The sequence below is a fragment of the Eubalaena glacialis genome, chromosome 4 (assembly GCF_028564815.1).
Source record: "Eubalaena glacialis isolate mEubGla1 chromosome 4, mEubGla1.1.hap2.+ XY, whole genome shotgun sequence".
In the NCBI taxonomy this organism is placed as follows: Eukaryota; Metazoa; Chordata; class Mammalia; order Artiodactyla; family Balaenidae; genus Eubalaena; species Eubalaena glacialis.
Window position 1 is genome coordinate 34,470,850 of NC_083719.1, and position 17,399 is coordinate 34,488,248.

The 17,399-nt window shown below is 38.4% G+C and overlaps 1 protein-coding gene across 1 annotated transcript in view; it reads right to left on the minus strand.

Annotated features, from left to right (window-relative positions):
• PLCXD3 (phosphatidylinositol specific phospholipase C X domain containing 3) overlaps window positions 1-17,399 on the minus strand; it is a 165,559-nt gene that overhangs the window by 41,831 nt on the left and 106,329 nt on the right. Inside the window, exon 2 of the mRNA XM_061187745.1 lies at window positions 10,563-11,271. Coding sequence (XP_061043728.1) covers window positions 10,563-11,271 — 709 coding nt within the window. The remainder of the gene's footprint in view (window positions 1-10,562; window positions 11,272-17,399) is intronic.

Genomic DNA, 17,399 nt, shown 5'->3' on the forward strand with positions numbered 1-17,399 from the left:
CATGACAAGCTACTTATTACAAGTATTTTTTTGGAGAAACAGGCAATATAAATTAACCCTTTCAAAATGAATCTAAAAAAATCTGAAAGATGTATTTTCATGAATAACTTTTTATAACATTATGGTGTTATTTATTTTCATGACTGGTTCATTTTTGAACCTGAGCTAAATCATATAGGCAACAGCTTTTCTGTTTAGTATTCTAGATAAGCAGCAGCTACATGGTGAATTCGCTCAGTTTTACATCGGCCAAATCTCACATACATTTCCAAAGGGCAGCCTGTGCTTTTAGCATTCACTAATGAAATCACACGTTACAATCTCACTGCCACATACCGCTCTTTCAAGACAGGATGTCACAGCTCCAGAAACAACTTGTAAGCTTCTTCTCTTTTAATAGCTGAGGCCACAGGGAAATAAGTGATCAGGGGGTAGGAGGAAGGAATATTTTAAAGCCAAAATTCAAACTGTACTTGTGATTTCTGAAAAAAAAAGTCAATTATGACAAGCAAGTATCTAACTATTCTTGTCAAATTACTTTTAGTACTTTGAAATAAGTTAATTAGCAATAGGCTACAATCCCAGACATACAGAGCAAGAGCCAGAAGATTTGTGCTTCATACAATAAAGCCAAATATTAGTGGCTTCAGTTGATACATGCAGTATTTTCTTCTGAAGTCCTCCAAGGCCAGATATTCTGAGAAAATTTGATATACCTAGCTTTTTTTTTTATTGTTGTTATTACATTGAAAAGATTATGAAAGAAAACATTTTATCAACTGAACGTGATACGTTAGAAGCTGAAATGTCATTGCGTAGAGTGGTGTTAGAAAGTTATTTGAGATTTATGCAACAATTTTGTTAGGTGGGGCACACTTTTGACAGAGAAATGTTGGCTTATATCACCTCACTTAAATAAGCACTTATACTTATTGGAATCACACTTGGTAATTAATAGATCAGTCGCCCAAAGCTGTGTCTTGCAAGTACACCCAGCACAAACAGGTTTTCAGGGACACTCATTCAAACAAGACCAAGAAAAATACGTCTCCTGCTGCCAAAAAGGGCAAGAAAAAAAATTGGTTGAAAATATGATAGCTGGCCATCTCACCTTCTGCTCCTTTCTGCCTGGAATGAGTTGTAAAACCTTGGGAAGGAAGTTGGAATGCTCACCAATGTTAAAGAATCAGCAATTCCCTTTACAAAATGCTTTGTTTTCACATTTTTTTCCCCGGTCTCAACTCCTTTGGTCTCCACCACCCAGGATTCCTGATACTTGTCAATCAATTCCAACCTTGCCCAATGAGATGGGCAGAAACTTAAGATCACAGAGAAAGTTGATTGTCTATATGACTCAATCGGAAGAGTTTGCATTTTAGTAGATAAGCCCTGGGCTAGGTTTTCACCAACTCTTTGATTTGCCTCATTGTCAACATGATCTGGGCTTCTGCATAGATACAGCCTCAATTGTTTTAATGAGAAAAAGAACAACAAAGAAAAAGAACATGTAAAGCCTAAATCACATCAGAAATTTTCAAACCAAATGGAAATAAGTGCACTGAAAAGGGGTGAATGAAAAGAAATTTAAAAGGAAGTCCTGACATCTGGAAGCTGGCCGGACTCTCACAACTAAGCCAAGTTCTTCTCCTGTTGGACATAATCTCCCAGAATACCAACCTCAGACAAGATTACTTGAGATCATGAGAAAGTGAGATAAAAAAGGATATTTTGTAATTTTGTCTGAGCACAGAAACCATATCACCTACAAAATACAAAACACTGACCTCTCTAGACTAAAATGAACAACTTTGATTTCTTTGCCAATTAGTTTATCATCGCTCTAGTCCTATAGATAAGACATATTGAGATACCCAATTATAGACTTGCCCTGACAGCATCCAATCTAAAGAGGACCTCTGCTTCCTTTAAACCTTCCTCCAAGTCACCAACCTAAACCTTGATTCTATAAGAAGTCCTTTCTACCCTCTCTCACTGGGATATCTCATGGTTCCCATTGTGTGTGTCCTCCCAAAGGCCTCCCCTCACAGCCTCAGAATGTGGTCTGGGCTGTCCAGATCTAGTCCATTTTACTTCTTGAATCAGAAAACTCTTGCTTGTTCATCTACTTGACAGTTCATGTCACAGTTCTTTTCAACGCAAACAAGCCCCCCATTCCCTAAGTTGCTGGCTGAAGTCCCCACACTATTGTGCTATGACCTGGTTACTAAATATCCCTGCTGCCTAGACACTTCATCTTTATTCCCTCTACCCCCATCGCCAGCTACATACTAGCTTAGTTCTTCTTCAGATATTAAACTCCAGCAATTCCATACAAGAAAACTGAGATCCAGAGAGATTTACTAAAGTGAGTAAACCTCTATCCTAAACCATGCTTCCATGCTTTTTAGAAAAGTATATGTATTCTCTCTCTTTCTCTCTCTCTCTCTCTCTCTCTCTCTCACACACACACACACACACACACACACTCACCAGGCACTGAATGGGTATCTGACCTCTCAATAGCTTGGCAATTCTCTCTAGTCTTTGACTCTCTTGCTGCAGATAATGAAAGGTACCTATCTGCATTTGCCTGTACTTTAATCTTACAACATCAGCAGAATGAAGGAGAGCAAGAGCTTTTATGCGCATGCCTGCTTCAAAAATTCTTAGGTCAAAAGTTGTTAAGAGAGAGTTACAAGACAACCCTCCCTCCTTCCATACCCCAGCATGACCCAGGCTAAAATCACTCTTCTGTCACACAGCCTCAGGGTTGGAAGCTGTTACAGAATCTTTTTTTTTTTTTTACTGCTTAAAATCAGGGCTGGGGAGGCCATTGGGTTGCAAAGAGCTGTGATGTTAATTGGTGCTGAAATGTTTATTGGTTTTGGTGGAAGACACTGAGTCTGGAAGTTACTAAGCCTTCTTCCATGGGGTGTGCTTTAGAGCCCAGGGGAACAAAGAATCCCTCCCAGGAGCCTTTCCCTGTGCTTCTGAAGCACAGTAATCCAAGGATCGAGCTATGTGACATGGGAGAGAAAATACATGGGAGAGAATAGCAGAGGACCATTATTTGGAAATCGATGATGGGCAGCTCTACCTTAGTGATAGGACAAGCAAATTTGAACTTAAATCTGGCACGGCCTGTGGGTAGAGGAGTCATGGTTTAGATTTAAGGAAGAACTATCTGAACCTGGGGTGGGGAGTGGACTGATAAATGTTGGGGTTGACTCTCTTTCCAGATTTTTTAAAACCAACTTCATCTGTTGGTGGGGGCGATTCAGGTACAGCTTGTTGGCAGACAAGAGCAGGGCTACTCAAAGTGAGGCTCACCTGGGGTGCGTTAGAAATGAAACTCTGTGAGCATCGATTCATGAATCATAGCCTCTGAGGGTGGCATAAGCACTTCCCAGTTCGCCAAGCCCTGAGCTAGGGAAAAGAATGCTTTCTGGAGCTTCCTTCTGATTTACAAGTGAGACTCCTTGTTCTAGTGGTTCAAAAGACCTAGATTCTTTTTTTTTTAATTGAAGTATAGTTGATTTACAGTATTGTGTTAGCTTCAGGTGTACAGGAAAGGGATTCAGTTATATATATACATTGTTTTCAGGTTATTTTCCATTATAGGTTATTATAAGATATTGAATATAGTTCCCTGTGCTATACAGTAAATCCTTGTTGCTTATCTGTTTTATATATAGTAGTTTGTATCTATTAATCCCATACTCCCAATTTACCCCTCTTTCCCTCCATTTCTCCTTTGGTAACCATAAGTTTGTTTTCCATGTCTGTGAGTCTGTTTTGTATATAAATTCATTTGTATTACTTTTTAGATTCCACATATAAGTAATGTCATACAATATTTGTCTTTCTCTGTCGGACTTTCTTCAGTTAGTATGATAATCTCTAGGTCCATCCATGTTGCTGCAAATGGCAATATCAATATTTCATTCTTTTTTATGGTTGAGTAATATTCCAGTGTGTGTGTGTGTGTGTGTATCATATCTTCTTAAACCAATCGTCTGTTGATGAGCACTTGGGTGTTTCCATGCCTTGGCTCTTGTAAATAGTGCTACTATGAACATGTATGTATCTTTTCCAATTAGAGTTTTCATGAAAGATCTAGATTCTGATTTGATACCAGCACTGGCTCACACCACCACCTGAACAAATTATTTAGCCATTTTGACTTTTGATTTTCTAAATTGCAATTTGGGAATAACATCTGTTGAACAAATGAAGCCTCTAATAAATATATGTTGAAAAAAATGAATCTTACAATGAAAGCATCTTGTAAACAATGATTATTCTAATGCTGGTTTTCCATAATGTCCTTGATATTCTTTCTCCTTAGCTGCCCAAAGAAGCAGCTTTCCCTTTTACTGAATAGAATGATAGCAGACCAGCTCTACTAATGCGCTGACCTATTTGGGGGCGTAGTCTAGGGGGCGGAGCCAGAAAGCTGTCCGTCATGAAGATTGATGTCACCTGTAGCTGTCTTTGAACCATTCTGAGTCTCACTCCCTCAGTGTGGTGTTTCTTGGCTCCCCAAAGCTGCTAGGATGACTGGTGCTGCAGGGGAACAACTTCCCAGAGCCCAGCCCCACACCAGCTGGGTCAGTGCACTGACAGGGTAAATCGGCAGCACAAGTGTTGTTTGGGGAGTTGCTGTGAGCTGGGATGTGTCCCCACTGAAAGGAAAAAATAGTCTATTGTGCTTGTGAAGCAGAAAGAGATAGGACCCAGGGAAGTCTGCCCTGAACAAAATCTGTGGTCCATCCCCAGGCTCAACTTCTGACCACTCTAGTCAAGGTCCCAGGGCACCATGTTATGCTGTGCACAGCACAGTCTGACAGCTGGTTCGCCCTCCCACGTGGTTCCCTGCAGCCTGATGTTCCCTGGCCCCCCTGATCTTCCTGCCCATTTTCTGTCCTCATCCCTCCCTGAAGTACGGAGGGCAGAATTCTGCCTGCAAGCCGGGAGACCTGATTATGATTCCACCGTTGCTGCCAGTTAGCTCTGTGACCTTGGGCAACATGTTAGCAGTCCTCTGGCCTCAGTTTCCTTACTAAATGGAAAACAGTGACATAGGCAATAGGCACAAGGCAAGGAGGATTGAGTCAGGTCACCTCTAAGTTCCCTTCCTTTTTATTATTCAACAGCAGTGCTTCCCTAGGGGAACCCTGCCAGTGTGCTATCTTGAGGCAAAGCCATACACTTCAGATCTGCTCTTTCATAGCCTTCCCCACCCCACCTCCAGTATACTTTACCTTCCCAAGGCCTAGACCTGACTTTGCCCTCCAAGATGACAAATAATGTATTATATGCACCCACTGCTAAGAAAGGTGAATTTCACCTAATTTGCAGGAGTAAGCATGGGACTTGGAGTCAGACCCAAATAACAATCCTGCCTTTGCTAAACTGATCTGGGACTTTTGAGCAAGGTACTAGACACTTCTCAGGCTCCATTTTCCATCTCTAATGGATGTAATGCCTACTTTGCAAGGCTGCAGGGAGGAGTAAATGGATACAATTCATGTAAAGCACTTAGCACAGTGCCTGGCACAGAAAGTGGGCTCAACAAATGTAGTTGCCTCCCTTTCCCCAGTTGGATAAAACTGGTGCTTATTAAAAACCAACCACATCCTTCTTCCTTACCCTCAAGGCAATGACTGTGATCATGAGAATAAATGGGCAGGGCAGTTAGCATAGTATTAAACAGATAGAGAACACTTAATAAATCATCATTGCTATTACCATTATCATCATCATCATGATATAAATTGTTGACTTGTATAAACATTTTCTAAATTAATTTGGCATCGATTTACTTACAAAACTGCACTGCTCCTTAAATATTCTGACAGGTGGTCTAGCTGAATTTTTTTTAACTAAAAAAACCTATAATTTAATAAACTTCCACAAAGTAGGGAAGGACTTGATTCAAGTTACACACCTTCTTTTTAAGAACATGTGAATTCCGTGGGGGTGAGGTGCAAAAGCTGGTGTTTGAAAAATAAATTAAAAATAGGTCTTTAAGAAATTAAAATCTGTGTCTTTTGGCATTGCTAAAATGTAGAGAACGCATCTGCAGTATTTGGAACCAGTGGCCAGATTGAAAGTTATGATACCTAAATCCAGGCTGGATTTAGTTCCCTGAAAGCCACCCACATCTTCAAACACTGTTTTCTAAATTCATGTGCTCAGAGTTTTGTTAACCCAAATATAGACATAATGAAAAATTATAGAGAAACTAGTCAAATCCAGGATTGTAGGATTTTAGAGCTGGAAAGGATCTTGGAGATAATTGAATTTAAACTCCAAATTTTGCAAATGAAAATATACTAAAGGCCCAGAGAAGTCTTAACATTGCCTAGTGACTTCTCCTTTGGTGGCAAAGGACTTTCTCAGTGAGCAGCTTTGGTACAACAGCAAAAGGAAAGTGACAGTAAAAGTCTTTTTTGTGGGCTTTATCACTTGGTGAGAAGAGAAAAGAAATATATTTTGGGGGAGTCAAGTGTTTTTTCACTACCTGTATCAGGAGTAATAAGTTACCTTTGCAAGGCATTATCCAAGGATTGACAATGACCTTTCCCTATAGGCCTCACCCAGAAAGCTGAAATATGTCCAAACCAAACCAAACCAAACCTCTGGATTTCACACTAACACCATACACAGAATACACGTTTTGTAATTGGTTTAAAAAGAGGCTTTCTAGTACTGAGACAAACTCCATTGAGAATGCTTATAGCACAAGTATCATGGCCAGGTTCAGATATATTTGCAAGTCATCTGCATAATCCTAGAGAGAAAATAGTTGACTCTACCTATAGGGTCTTCATTTCTACTTTTAAAATTCTTTTCCCACTCTCTCTTTTCACTGGTAAAACTCTACTATTCCAGATATATAAGCCAGAAGCAAGTGAAAGGTTCTGAATTAGAGCAGATGGCTGAGGACATTTTGTCAAAATTAATTCCATGGGCTGTTAATAAGTGTTATCTGAAAAAAAAAATCAAGTGCTTGGAAAACATTGTATTAGTTAAAATTAAATAGGATTCTTCACTTACATACCTGTTAGTGCCTTTTATATGCTAATGTGCATTGTGAATCTTTTGGGAGAGTTGTGTAGATATATATTATCATTTTCAACACTCTCCTAACTTATCTGATCTTTATTCTACAAATCCTACTTTGGTAATGCTGTACTAAAGCATAAGTAAACAAAAAGCAGTTCAACGTGTAACTTGCAAAGTCCTATTGCATGAAATTCCATAAGAGAGAAAAATGAAAGTCATTTATTCTTTGAGTAGATTTTCCTTCTTGACTTCCCAAAGGCTATTCCCTACACAGGTATGGAGTCAGGATATGGTTCTTGGCCAAATGCAAAGTAGGCAAATTGTACAGAAAAGTGTTTTCCTAAGCATAGAACTATACAACAGAAAGTAAAGCTGGAAGGGAAGACTCCTTTCCTGCCCAATATGTAAATGTTAGAAGTAAAGCTTTTTAAATTAAAGGTGTAGCAAGAATGAACAGAATTAGAGTCAGCCATTCCCCAGGCCCCTCCTGTCCCCTCCCCACCTCTACTGGGGTTTCCTCAAAATCTGGAGGCTCTATGGGGTAGGTCTGAAAACAACACATTCTCATGTGTATATAACTCCCTCATTTTTTAAGTATGTAAGGTAAGTTGTTATTTATGAGAACAATTAATTTTTATAGAAAGTGGTTCTATTAAAGAAAAAGTCTTCTTGTTCTGATGAATATGTTGATGGGACTAACTGAATGTAGGCTTAGGGCCAGGGAGAGAGGTGAATAGTTTGGTGCAATAATCTAGAGGAGAGTGTAGCATCTCCACCGCAATATGGGGTTGGGGGAAGAAAACAGATGAGAAAAGGACAGGAAGAGGGTAGAGGAGAGGATTCAGTCAGAGGACTAGAGTCTAGGGTGAAAAGTGGTACAGATGTCATCAGAAGATATTCCAGGTCAGGAGATTTGTAATTCCAGATGAGTCTAAAATTTAACTTTAAGTCATCTACATTATTATGATTATAAAACCTCCCTTTTATGCTCAGATCTTCAGTAAAGTCTAAATAAACCACTATATAGAAATTGAGCAAGAAGCAAGTTTCATGTCTCAGGTTATAGAGGGTGGGACATGGATAGGCTACATGGAACAATCAATCCATAAAATTATGTAATCCAGAAGCAACAAGGGCTCGTTCCATAAGAATGTAAGAAATCTAGACATCAGCAGAAATCTTAGGGAAGGCTTTACACTTGCATAGAGTGTACAGTGAGGATCCCCAGTAAGGGTTGGGGATCTTACTTGAATTGAAAGAACAGGGAGATCCCAGCAAATACCTGAATAACAGAAGGAAGTTATAATTTTGCATGGAGGAATACTTCCTCTCCAAGGACCTGTGGCTTTCATTGTCAAAAAATGCAGTATCCCCCAAACGAGTTAACCTATATTCCTAATGATCAACTGGATCTACTTGGATGCCTTTCTAGCACTTTAAATTTAGCATAATCCTGATTGTATCTTCCCCCTGTCCTCCCCAAGTCCCTGTATCTTTGTTTCTTGCTTCTGTGAATGCATCCATCACTCATTCTACTTCTCAAGAAGAAACTTTATTCTCCCCTCTTTTCTTTCGTTCACACCACATAGCTAAACAGTCATCCAACTTTTGCTGTTGCATACTGTCCCCTTCTACATTTTATCACTTCCTCAGTTTAGCTTGCATATCCTTGCCAAAACAGTTCCAAGCACCTCTTAACTGCTTACTTTCTCCACTCCATCTACCCTCCATGCTTCACCAATTATCTACCCAAAATGCAGATGTGGTCAAGTCACTCCACCACTAAATATCATTTTCTAGCTCCCCATTGCTCATAGGATGTTCCCTGTAGCCTGGCTTTTAGCCACCCTCAGTGCCAGTTCCTAAGCTCTGGCCAGTGCCGGCTACAACTCCAGACCCCTCCCCCACCTCACCTGTGATGGCGACATTTTTTTCTCTTTTATATGTTATGATTTATTATATTTAATATGGTAAAATTTAGATTCATTATAATTTAATCTCTCATCACTTTAGGTTGTACAATTCATTAACTATATCCTCTAGACTGTGCAAGAAGGCTTTTAGCCTTCTTGCAAATGTGTTCCTGCCCCACTACAAATTTCATCTGCCATTCTCCACCATATAGCATTTTCACCTCTAAAGGCCACCCACAGTATTTTCACCTCTGAATCTTTTCACCTCTGAATCATTTTCTTGTCTTTCCCTACAAGACCTTGTGCAAAACATTCATTCTCTGCCTCTTTACTATAATTCAAAATATCAATTAAAGTTAAAAATAAAAGGTGTGATAGGAATTGTGTTTGTTCTCCAGTGTTTGCCTTGTTTAATTAACTCAAAAGAATAAATAACATGTACAATGCTACATGTTGTATCAGGGGAATGAGTTACAAAGATCTTTGGTGATTGCTAATTACACCTCACAGGTGACCACTACCCTACATGTATGTCTGGGCTTGACCAACGGAATGCCTACTCTCTGGAGATTGATTCTTGCTAACAATGTAGTGTAAAGGCATAGAATACAGCTTGAGAAAAATGGTGCTTGAGACTTTGTTTCATCATTCATTGTCCAAGTGGCTTTAGACAAAACATTTCACTTCTCTGAACTTTAATTTTTATCTGTTATACAGTATCTACTTCCCAGGATTGTTATGCAGATCAAATGGAATCCAGTATGTGGAAATACTCTGAAAACAGTAGAGAAAGGGCTTTGTAATCTATAAAATGTTATGCAAATGTGAAAAGGAGTGCTATGAAAAGATAACTGGGCATGGGGTCAAAATGCACGGTGCAGGAATTCCCTGGCAGTCCAGTGGTTAGGACTCCATCTGTGCTTCCACTGCAGGGGGCCCAGGTTCGACCCCTGGTTGGGGAACTAAGATCCCACAAGCTGCATGGTGTGGTAAAAACAAAACAAAAACAAAAACAAACAAACAAGCAAACAAAAACCATGGTGCTGTGGGTTGACCTGTGTCCTACAAAATGACATACTGAAGTCCTAATCCCCAGTACCTGTAAGTGTGACCTTATTTGGAAATACAGCATTTGCAGATGTAATTAAATTAAGATGAGATCACTAGGGTGGGCCCTAATCCAATATGACTAATGTCCTTATAAGAAGAGAAGACAGAGAAACAGGGAAGACTGCCATGTAAAGGTGGGTGCAGAGACTGGAGTGATGCAACTGTAAGCTAAGAACCACAATGGATGCCAACCATCACCAGAAGTTAACGCAGAGGCATGGAAAAGATTCTCCCTCAAAGCGCTCAGAAGGAGCCAGTCCTGCTGACACCTTGATTTCAGACTTCTAGCCTCTGAAACTGAGGGATGGTACATTTCTTTTGTTTTAAGCTACCCAGCGTGTGATACTTTGTTGTGGCAGCCCTAGGAAACTAACTCACATGGGTGTGAATTAGCTCCATCACTTATTAACTCTTTGAATTTGGGTTTAATTACTTAAAAATTTCCCCTGATAACTTAAGGACACTTACCTTTCGGTGATCGTTTCTCTGAGACCACTGGCCACCCCTTTGACCACGGTGCTAGCTTTGGGGGTCAGCACCACCTGAGATATAAAAAATGATCCCTTCTTCCTTCTCTCAGTGATGGATGCCTGAAGAAACTGGATCAGTTTTTCTGGGTCTGTGGTGTTGGCCCAGGGTGCTGGCATCATCTGCCCAGGCCAGAGAAAGGGTACTTCCAGAGCCACTGGACTGTGGTAGAAGACCAGCACTTGGTAGTCCTTCTCCCACAGGTACTTTAGACTCACTTCCTGGGCAAAAATCGCTGGGCACATTTTATTTCCATAGATGTCTTTCAGCATTTGGACGAGTTTTTCATGGTGATACTTCTGCATCCCATAAAAGTGGTTGAAGTCCAAGAATACTACCTCCTTATGGTGATCTGTGAGGAATGCATTGATCTCCTCAAGGCCTTCATTGACTTTGGCACTGAACAGACCATGAGCAAAGTAGAGTTCATTGTCGGGGTCTCTGGGCTTGGTGGAAATTCGAAGATCAAAATAACGGATCCCAGCTCCTAGCTGACCAGTAAAGTTCATGGTTTGAGTGGCTAGCCATTTCCGCATCAGCTTTTTGGCCACAGTTCCAAACACAGAGACAAAATTCTGGACAGTTTCTGGCTGTTCAGGCCCCACTGGAGAGGCTTCGTCAATGTAGAAGCTGAAGGAATCATGAGATCCTAGAAGAATAACAAGGCACAATGTGGTTACATTTCAGTCCTTTGTCCTTCCCAACTTCCTTCCCTCTTGCCATGTCCATATCTCTCCCTTAAATGAGCCAAAGGAAATACGAAGGAATATTTACCTAGTACATTCGAATGTCTTAGAAGGGTCTTTTTTTATAACCTAGTATAGTACACGGAGGACTTCAACTGACCAAATGGTTTGTAAAATGATAAGAAAAAAATCCCAACTAATCAATTTTTTTAAATTCAAAAGATCATCTTCTACTTCTGTAAACCAAGAATTTAATATATTCATTAGGATTGGTTTTCCATATAGGTTGCATAAATGACCATTCATAAAGTAGAATTTATAGGAACTCACAAGTTCCCAAATACTTTGTCTACAATCTTGCCCTTTCCCTCTATTTTGGGTTGATTGTAAGCCTAGAGGGCTTGTTTCAATGAATAAAGAAGACCTTTTCACAGGTAGATGATCAGTGTTACTTCCTGCACTTTGGAAAGCACAAGAGGTCACGGGAATAAAGGAGGGGAGAAATAAGGCAAGAGGACGGTACAATTGCTGATATTTTAACATCATTCTTGACCCTGCATTTGGGCAATTGTGAATGTAGATGAAGTCAGGTACTTTTTACATATTGAATAAACAATTATTTTTTTCTTGCAAGTTAACACAACTGACAGTATTTTAAAATTAACTAGTAGACTATTTTCTTCACAGATATTTCCTCTCTACAGTGAATGCTCTCTTTGGAGTTGCTTCCAAATTTAGAAGAATTTCTTCCTAGGGAGAACCTATTTAATTATTTATTTTTGGCAGTTACAAATATCAAACCTCCAGAAATGTAGCAATGAACATGTATATGATTTGCCTGTAAGTACAGAGTGCCATTTAAAATATCTTTGGACCCAATAAAGGAAAATTATTTCATTTTAATTTTAGAGACACAGATGTAGAGAACAAACGTATGGACACCAAGGGGGGAAAGTGGCAGGGGGTGGTGGTTGTGTGATGAATTGGGAGATTGGGATTGACATATATACACTAATATGTATAAAATGGATAACTAATAAGAACCTGCTGTATAAAAAATAAATAAAATAAAATTCAAAAATTAAAAGAAATATTCAGAAACATTACAGAGAATCTTCACCTAAAAGTTCTTTTAAATAATTTTTAAAGGTAAATGTAAGATTACCAGATCAAAATAAAGTTCTTTTGACTTTGAAAAAAAAAAAGCCTCCTTTACGTCTTGGTAAAATTAAATTAACATATTCTGGATTTTTCACACATTAGAAAAGGCAGATGTCATTATTCCCCATCTGTTACTCAGGCTTCCTTACACCTTGTTGCTCACTCCTGATTTACATCCATTGAGGTACAGCTTTTTCTAGATTTTTCACTCTTCCAACCCAAGATGTGTACTTGCGCATGCACGCTCACACACACACACACACACACACACACACCTGTAAGTTTATTATCATCACCTCAGGGCCTTTAACTGTTAAGCTATTTGAAGCAAATTTTTTAAGTGATGCAATATTTATCTTTGTCTATATTCCATATCTATGTCAATCTATATCTCTGTGCCTGTATGTATATCTATTTATCTATGTCTAGCAGTAAACAGCCTACAGTAATCACAAGAGTATGGATTTTAGACACCATGGTGGGTTGTTAGAAAAAATAGTTTGAAAAATACTTTGATACCTTGCAAATCATAATCTTTTAAGACTTGGAACAGATAATTCCTCAGAATTATTGGAATTTTTCAAACAATGAAAGGTAACCCCCAAATATAGAAATGCCACATTTAATTTCATCCAGAACTATCTGATCTATTTATCTTTAGTAGATGGTATGGGAAGAAAATGTCAGCACTTTCTGGATAAGGAAAACTGTCAGTTTGGATCTGGCATTGGCAAATTTTAATAGGGATTTAAATTGCTGCATGTTGATTTATTAGTTGCTGTTCAGTGAATGGCTAATATAAATGAAGAAATTAAACTGTACTATGGTTTAATATACAGCAAGATTATGTTTTAAGAAAGAAATAAAAAAGTGAGCTTAAGAAGAGTTATAATGAAATGATCTAGGATTGGATTAAAATAAGTATAAATAAATAAATAAACCCTCAAAATAAGGGTTAATTTATAAAATTTTAAATTAATTTACAGGCACGTGAAGAAAAGGTGGATGAAAGTAATTAGTTACTTCTGTAATCTAATAGAAGACATAATTGGAAGCACGCAGAAAGGGAATTAAATATGACTAGATTTCTTCTTTCAGAAATGAGTTGCTCCTTGTTTTTGACACGTTACTAGAAATATTAATTTGTTATTAAGGCCAAAATAAGGTAATATTAAAAACAGATAACAGGCAGAAGGAGAAACCACTGATACCCCCACCAGTATTTGTTCTAAGCTAGATGACTCTGATGTGCAGAATTATTCACCAGATGCAAATATTATTTGAAGAGGAGAATTAAATTATCAATCAACATAAAAAACTATCTATGCATTTTGGGAGAAAATACATAATCTAACATTGGCCAAGAAAGAATATTTTCAAGACTTTTAATTTCATTTGGAATAGTAGTTCCTCCCCAATTTCAAAATTTACTCTAAACCATGAAGCTTTCTATTTGTTTGAACTTAAAACAAAAATACAGCAATACTACTTTATGATTTTCAATAACAGAGAAAGCCTCTGGCCCAGCCCTGTGTCTTTAAAATCAGGGAGCCTGCCCATGAGCAAAACAGTGCTAAACACTATTTCTTTTTTCTAAATCCACAACCTGTGTGCCTTATCTGGTCTAATATTTTGCTTCTACACTGGTTCAGTATTCCTGTCCTCTTGTCCTCTTTTTCTTTTTTTATCTACTGCCCAAACTCGTACCTTGGACATGATACTTAAGTTGCTCCTTTGATTCTGAACTTAGCCTTTCAATTTTGGGTTTGATTTGTCCTCTCTACTCAGACAAGAGCTGGCCACTCCCATTATGAACCCAGGCCAGTCAAGTTCCTTTGCTCTGGCTCTGAATAAGTGAATGGAATGGAAGAGGTTATTTTCTTGACTGTAGCCTTGTGAGAGATCTTGAAGCAGAGGATTCAGTTAGTATTTGCCTAGACTCCTGACCCACAGAAACTGTGTTGTTTTAAGTGACTAAGTTTGGGGATAATTTGTTACATAGTAATAGTTAACTAATGAAAGCTATAACAACAGTTTGGGGTTAATGAGGGCATTTGAGGTCTACAAACCCAACTGCCTAATATAAGAACTTGAAATGTTAATGAAGAGAAATTAAATTTAACATGTTCATATGCATCTCTCTATGCTTGTAAACTATGTATCAGCTAAGAGAAAGAGTGAAAGAAATCAAGTTGGTTTAAAAAGTTTTCTTGAATGGAGGAGTTACTCCATTCTGCATTCTGGTATGGATGATCTTAGATGTCATCTAGTCTAATCAGCTAGAATGCAGCATCCATTTTATTAACTCAACAGTGTAAGGGATCTGTGTGATCATCTCATTTTTATGGTCTCTTGTAGTACTGAACTTAACATCTCATCCTATCATTTGCTGTGGTAGGAAGACTTCTAGGATGGCCCCCAAACTTCCATCCCCTGTTATAGATGTCCTATATAGTCCCCTCCACTTGAACATGGTAAATATGAGGGATATCATTCTCATGATTATGTTCCAGTATATGGAAGAGTTTTTTTTTTTTTTTTCAGATGTAATTAAGGTCCCTAATCAGTTGGCTTTGAGTTAACCAAAGAGAGATTATCCTGAGTGGACCTAACCTAAGCAGGTAAGCCCATCAAACAGAGACAACAAGCAGCAGCAGATGTTCTATTGTCCTTAAGAAACAAAATGCAATGTGGTAGAGAGGACTGTGTGACAGTTGAAGTGATTAATAGCCCACCAAAGTGATATGAAAATTACTTTGAGCTGAATATATCTGAACAATCAGCAGCCACAGAAAGAAACATTATCTAAATTTAAATAGAGCCTCTGAAAATATAGTTACCATTGACTTCCCTCCCAGAGAGTTACTTGATTGGGGAAAAACAAAAAAAACAAAAACAAAGAAAAACAAAAAACGACACTTAGCACCAGAAGTGTGAATTCAGCTGCTTGTTAGAATTAAAAAAAAAAAAAAAAAAAAGAACCTTCCACACTCTCCCATTGAAGCCCTATCTACCCCTCTTTTGTTGAGTTTAGTATATAAGCCTTTCCTTTCTGGTTATTCCAGCGAGTTACTAGTCTCTGAGTGCTTCTGCATGTACACTGTGCATGCATAAATAAACATTGTCTTTTCTCCTGTTAATCTATCTATTGTTGATTAATTTGCAGACCACCAATCACTGGACCCAAGTTGGAAGAGGAAAAGATTTCCTTCTTATAAAGTGAAGAGTTGGCAGCTTCTAGGAGCTGAGGGCCACAGTCCTACAACTCAAAGAACTAGATTCTGCCAACAATCAGCAAGCTTGCAAGAGGATCCTTAGCCTCAAATGAAATTACAGCCTTGGCCAATACTTTGATTTCAGACTGATGCAGCCTGGTCTTCATATTAAATTAGGCAATGCAGTACTTTGAAAACAGCATTGAATGTGTTGGAAGACTAGGCTCAAATTCAAGCTCAGTTACTAACTCAAAGTTTAACACTGGAGAGTCATCAGATTGTTAACTCTTCTGGTTTTGGATTTTCCAATTTGTTTCATTAAGATACTCTCCACACCTACTTCATATGATTCTTACCAGGAAGAAACGAACCCATGTTCATGAAGGTTCCATAAAAGAACTATAAAACTTAAATTACAATTATTTTCATATGGTGATATACCTAATCACAAAACATCTATTCACTTGTGGCTAAGAAAAACATTACCTAGACAAACACACATTGGGACATCTGTGCAAGCAGGAATGGAAATGATTTAAGTTGCAGGATTTAGATTTATGTAAATATTTTTTGAAAATAACATTCTTATCCATCACTTGTCTAAGATTTAGCAAATGTAGGACAATCAACATTACCACATTGCTTGTTGCTTTGAACAGCAGCTAAATATTTACATTCTGCCATGTTAAGAAAATTGATCTGTTATGTATATTAAGTACTACCTCTCTTCCATTCAATATCTTTCCAGTATTATTTATAAAAGCTCTTTGAGATGGAGTTCTGGTTGGTCTCTCAGTTTGGCCACAGTTCCATTTCAAATTCTGCAAAATTATGGGTTTAATAAACATCAAAGAAAATGCATCAAGTTCATTTCATCTGTGAACCTTCAGAACAAGAAGGCCCAGGAGGCTAAGGTTTGACATGCTCATGAGTGTGCAATTCTGGTATCTATATCCTGATCTTAGAATTCAGGCTCTGACTCCATCAATATAAGAACTGCTCCTCTCTTGGTCTCTGCAGGGCACTAAGCTTGCTTGCAAAAGTTTATGCATGGCACTCTATATTTCCCTTTCCTTGCCTGTTTTATTTAGCACAGCGCCAAGGTTTTTAAGATTCCTGCTTTCTGGGAACAGGTTTCCTGTGTATTTGATATCTTGGTACCTTTTGTGATTATAAGGCCACCACCACAGGAGTAGGGAAGCATACGTACCTGCAATCTGTGAACCGAAAGAAGACTGCTGGATGAAGGGGTGAAAGAGTATATTTAGCTTTTGACGCCCTTTTCTAGGGTAGAAGATAAGCAGGTGGTAGTATCTCCACTTTCCATGGGAAGAGACAGAGTTCTGGAGTGAAGTTTACCCACTGGTCTTCCCTTCATGAAAGTCTCAATCCTAGTCTTCTTTTGCAATTTACATGTATTCCCCTCTCTGTGGCAAAGCCTTTGTTCACTCATGGTGGTCTTCCTTTCCTCTGAATTCACAGTTCGTCTAGTCTGCAGCTCCTTCTCATCAACCAGTAACAGTTATTAGATATTGTAACTAATGCTCATTATGTTCATTGAATTTTTATTCAGTCTTTATATCTTGCTCTCCACCTGCAATCCCCCAACATACATATTGATTTTAATCTAGATTGTAAGTTTCCCCAAAAGAAAAAACTATGCCTTATAATCTCCTGTGCCCACTACTGTATCCAGCTTTATAAATATAAAAACA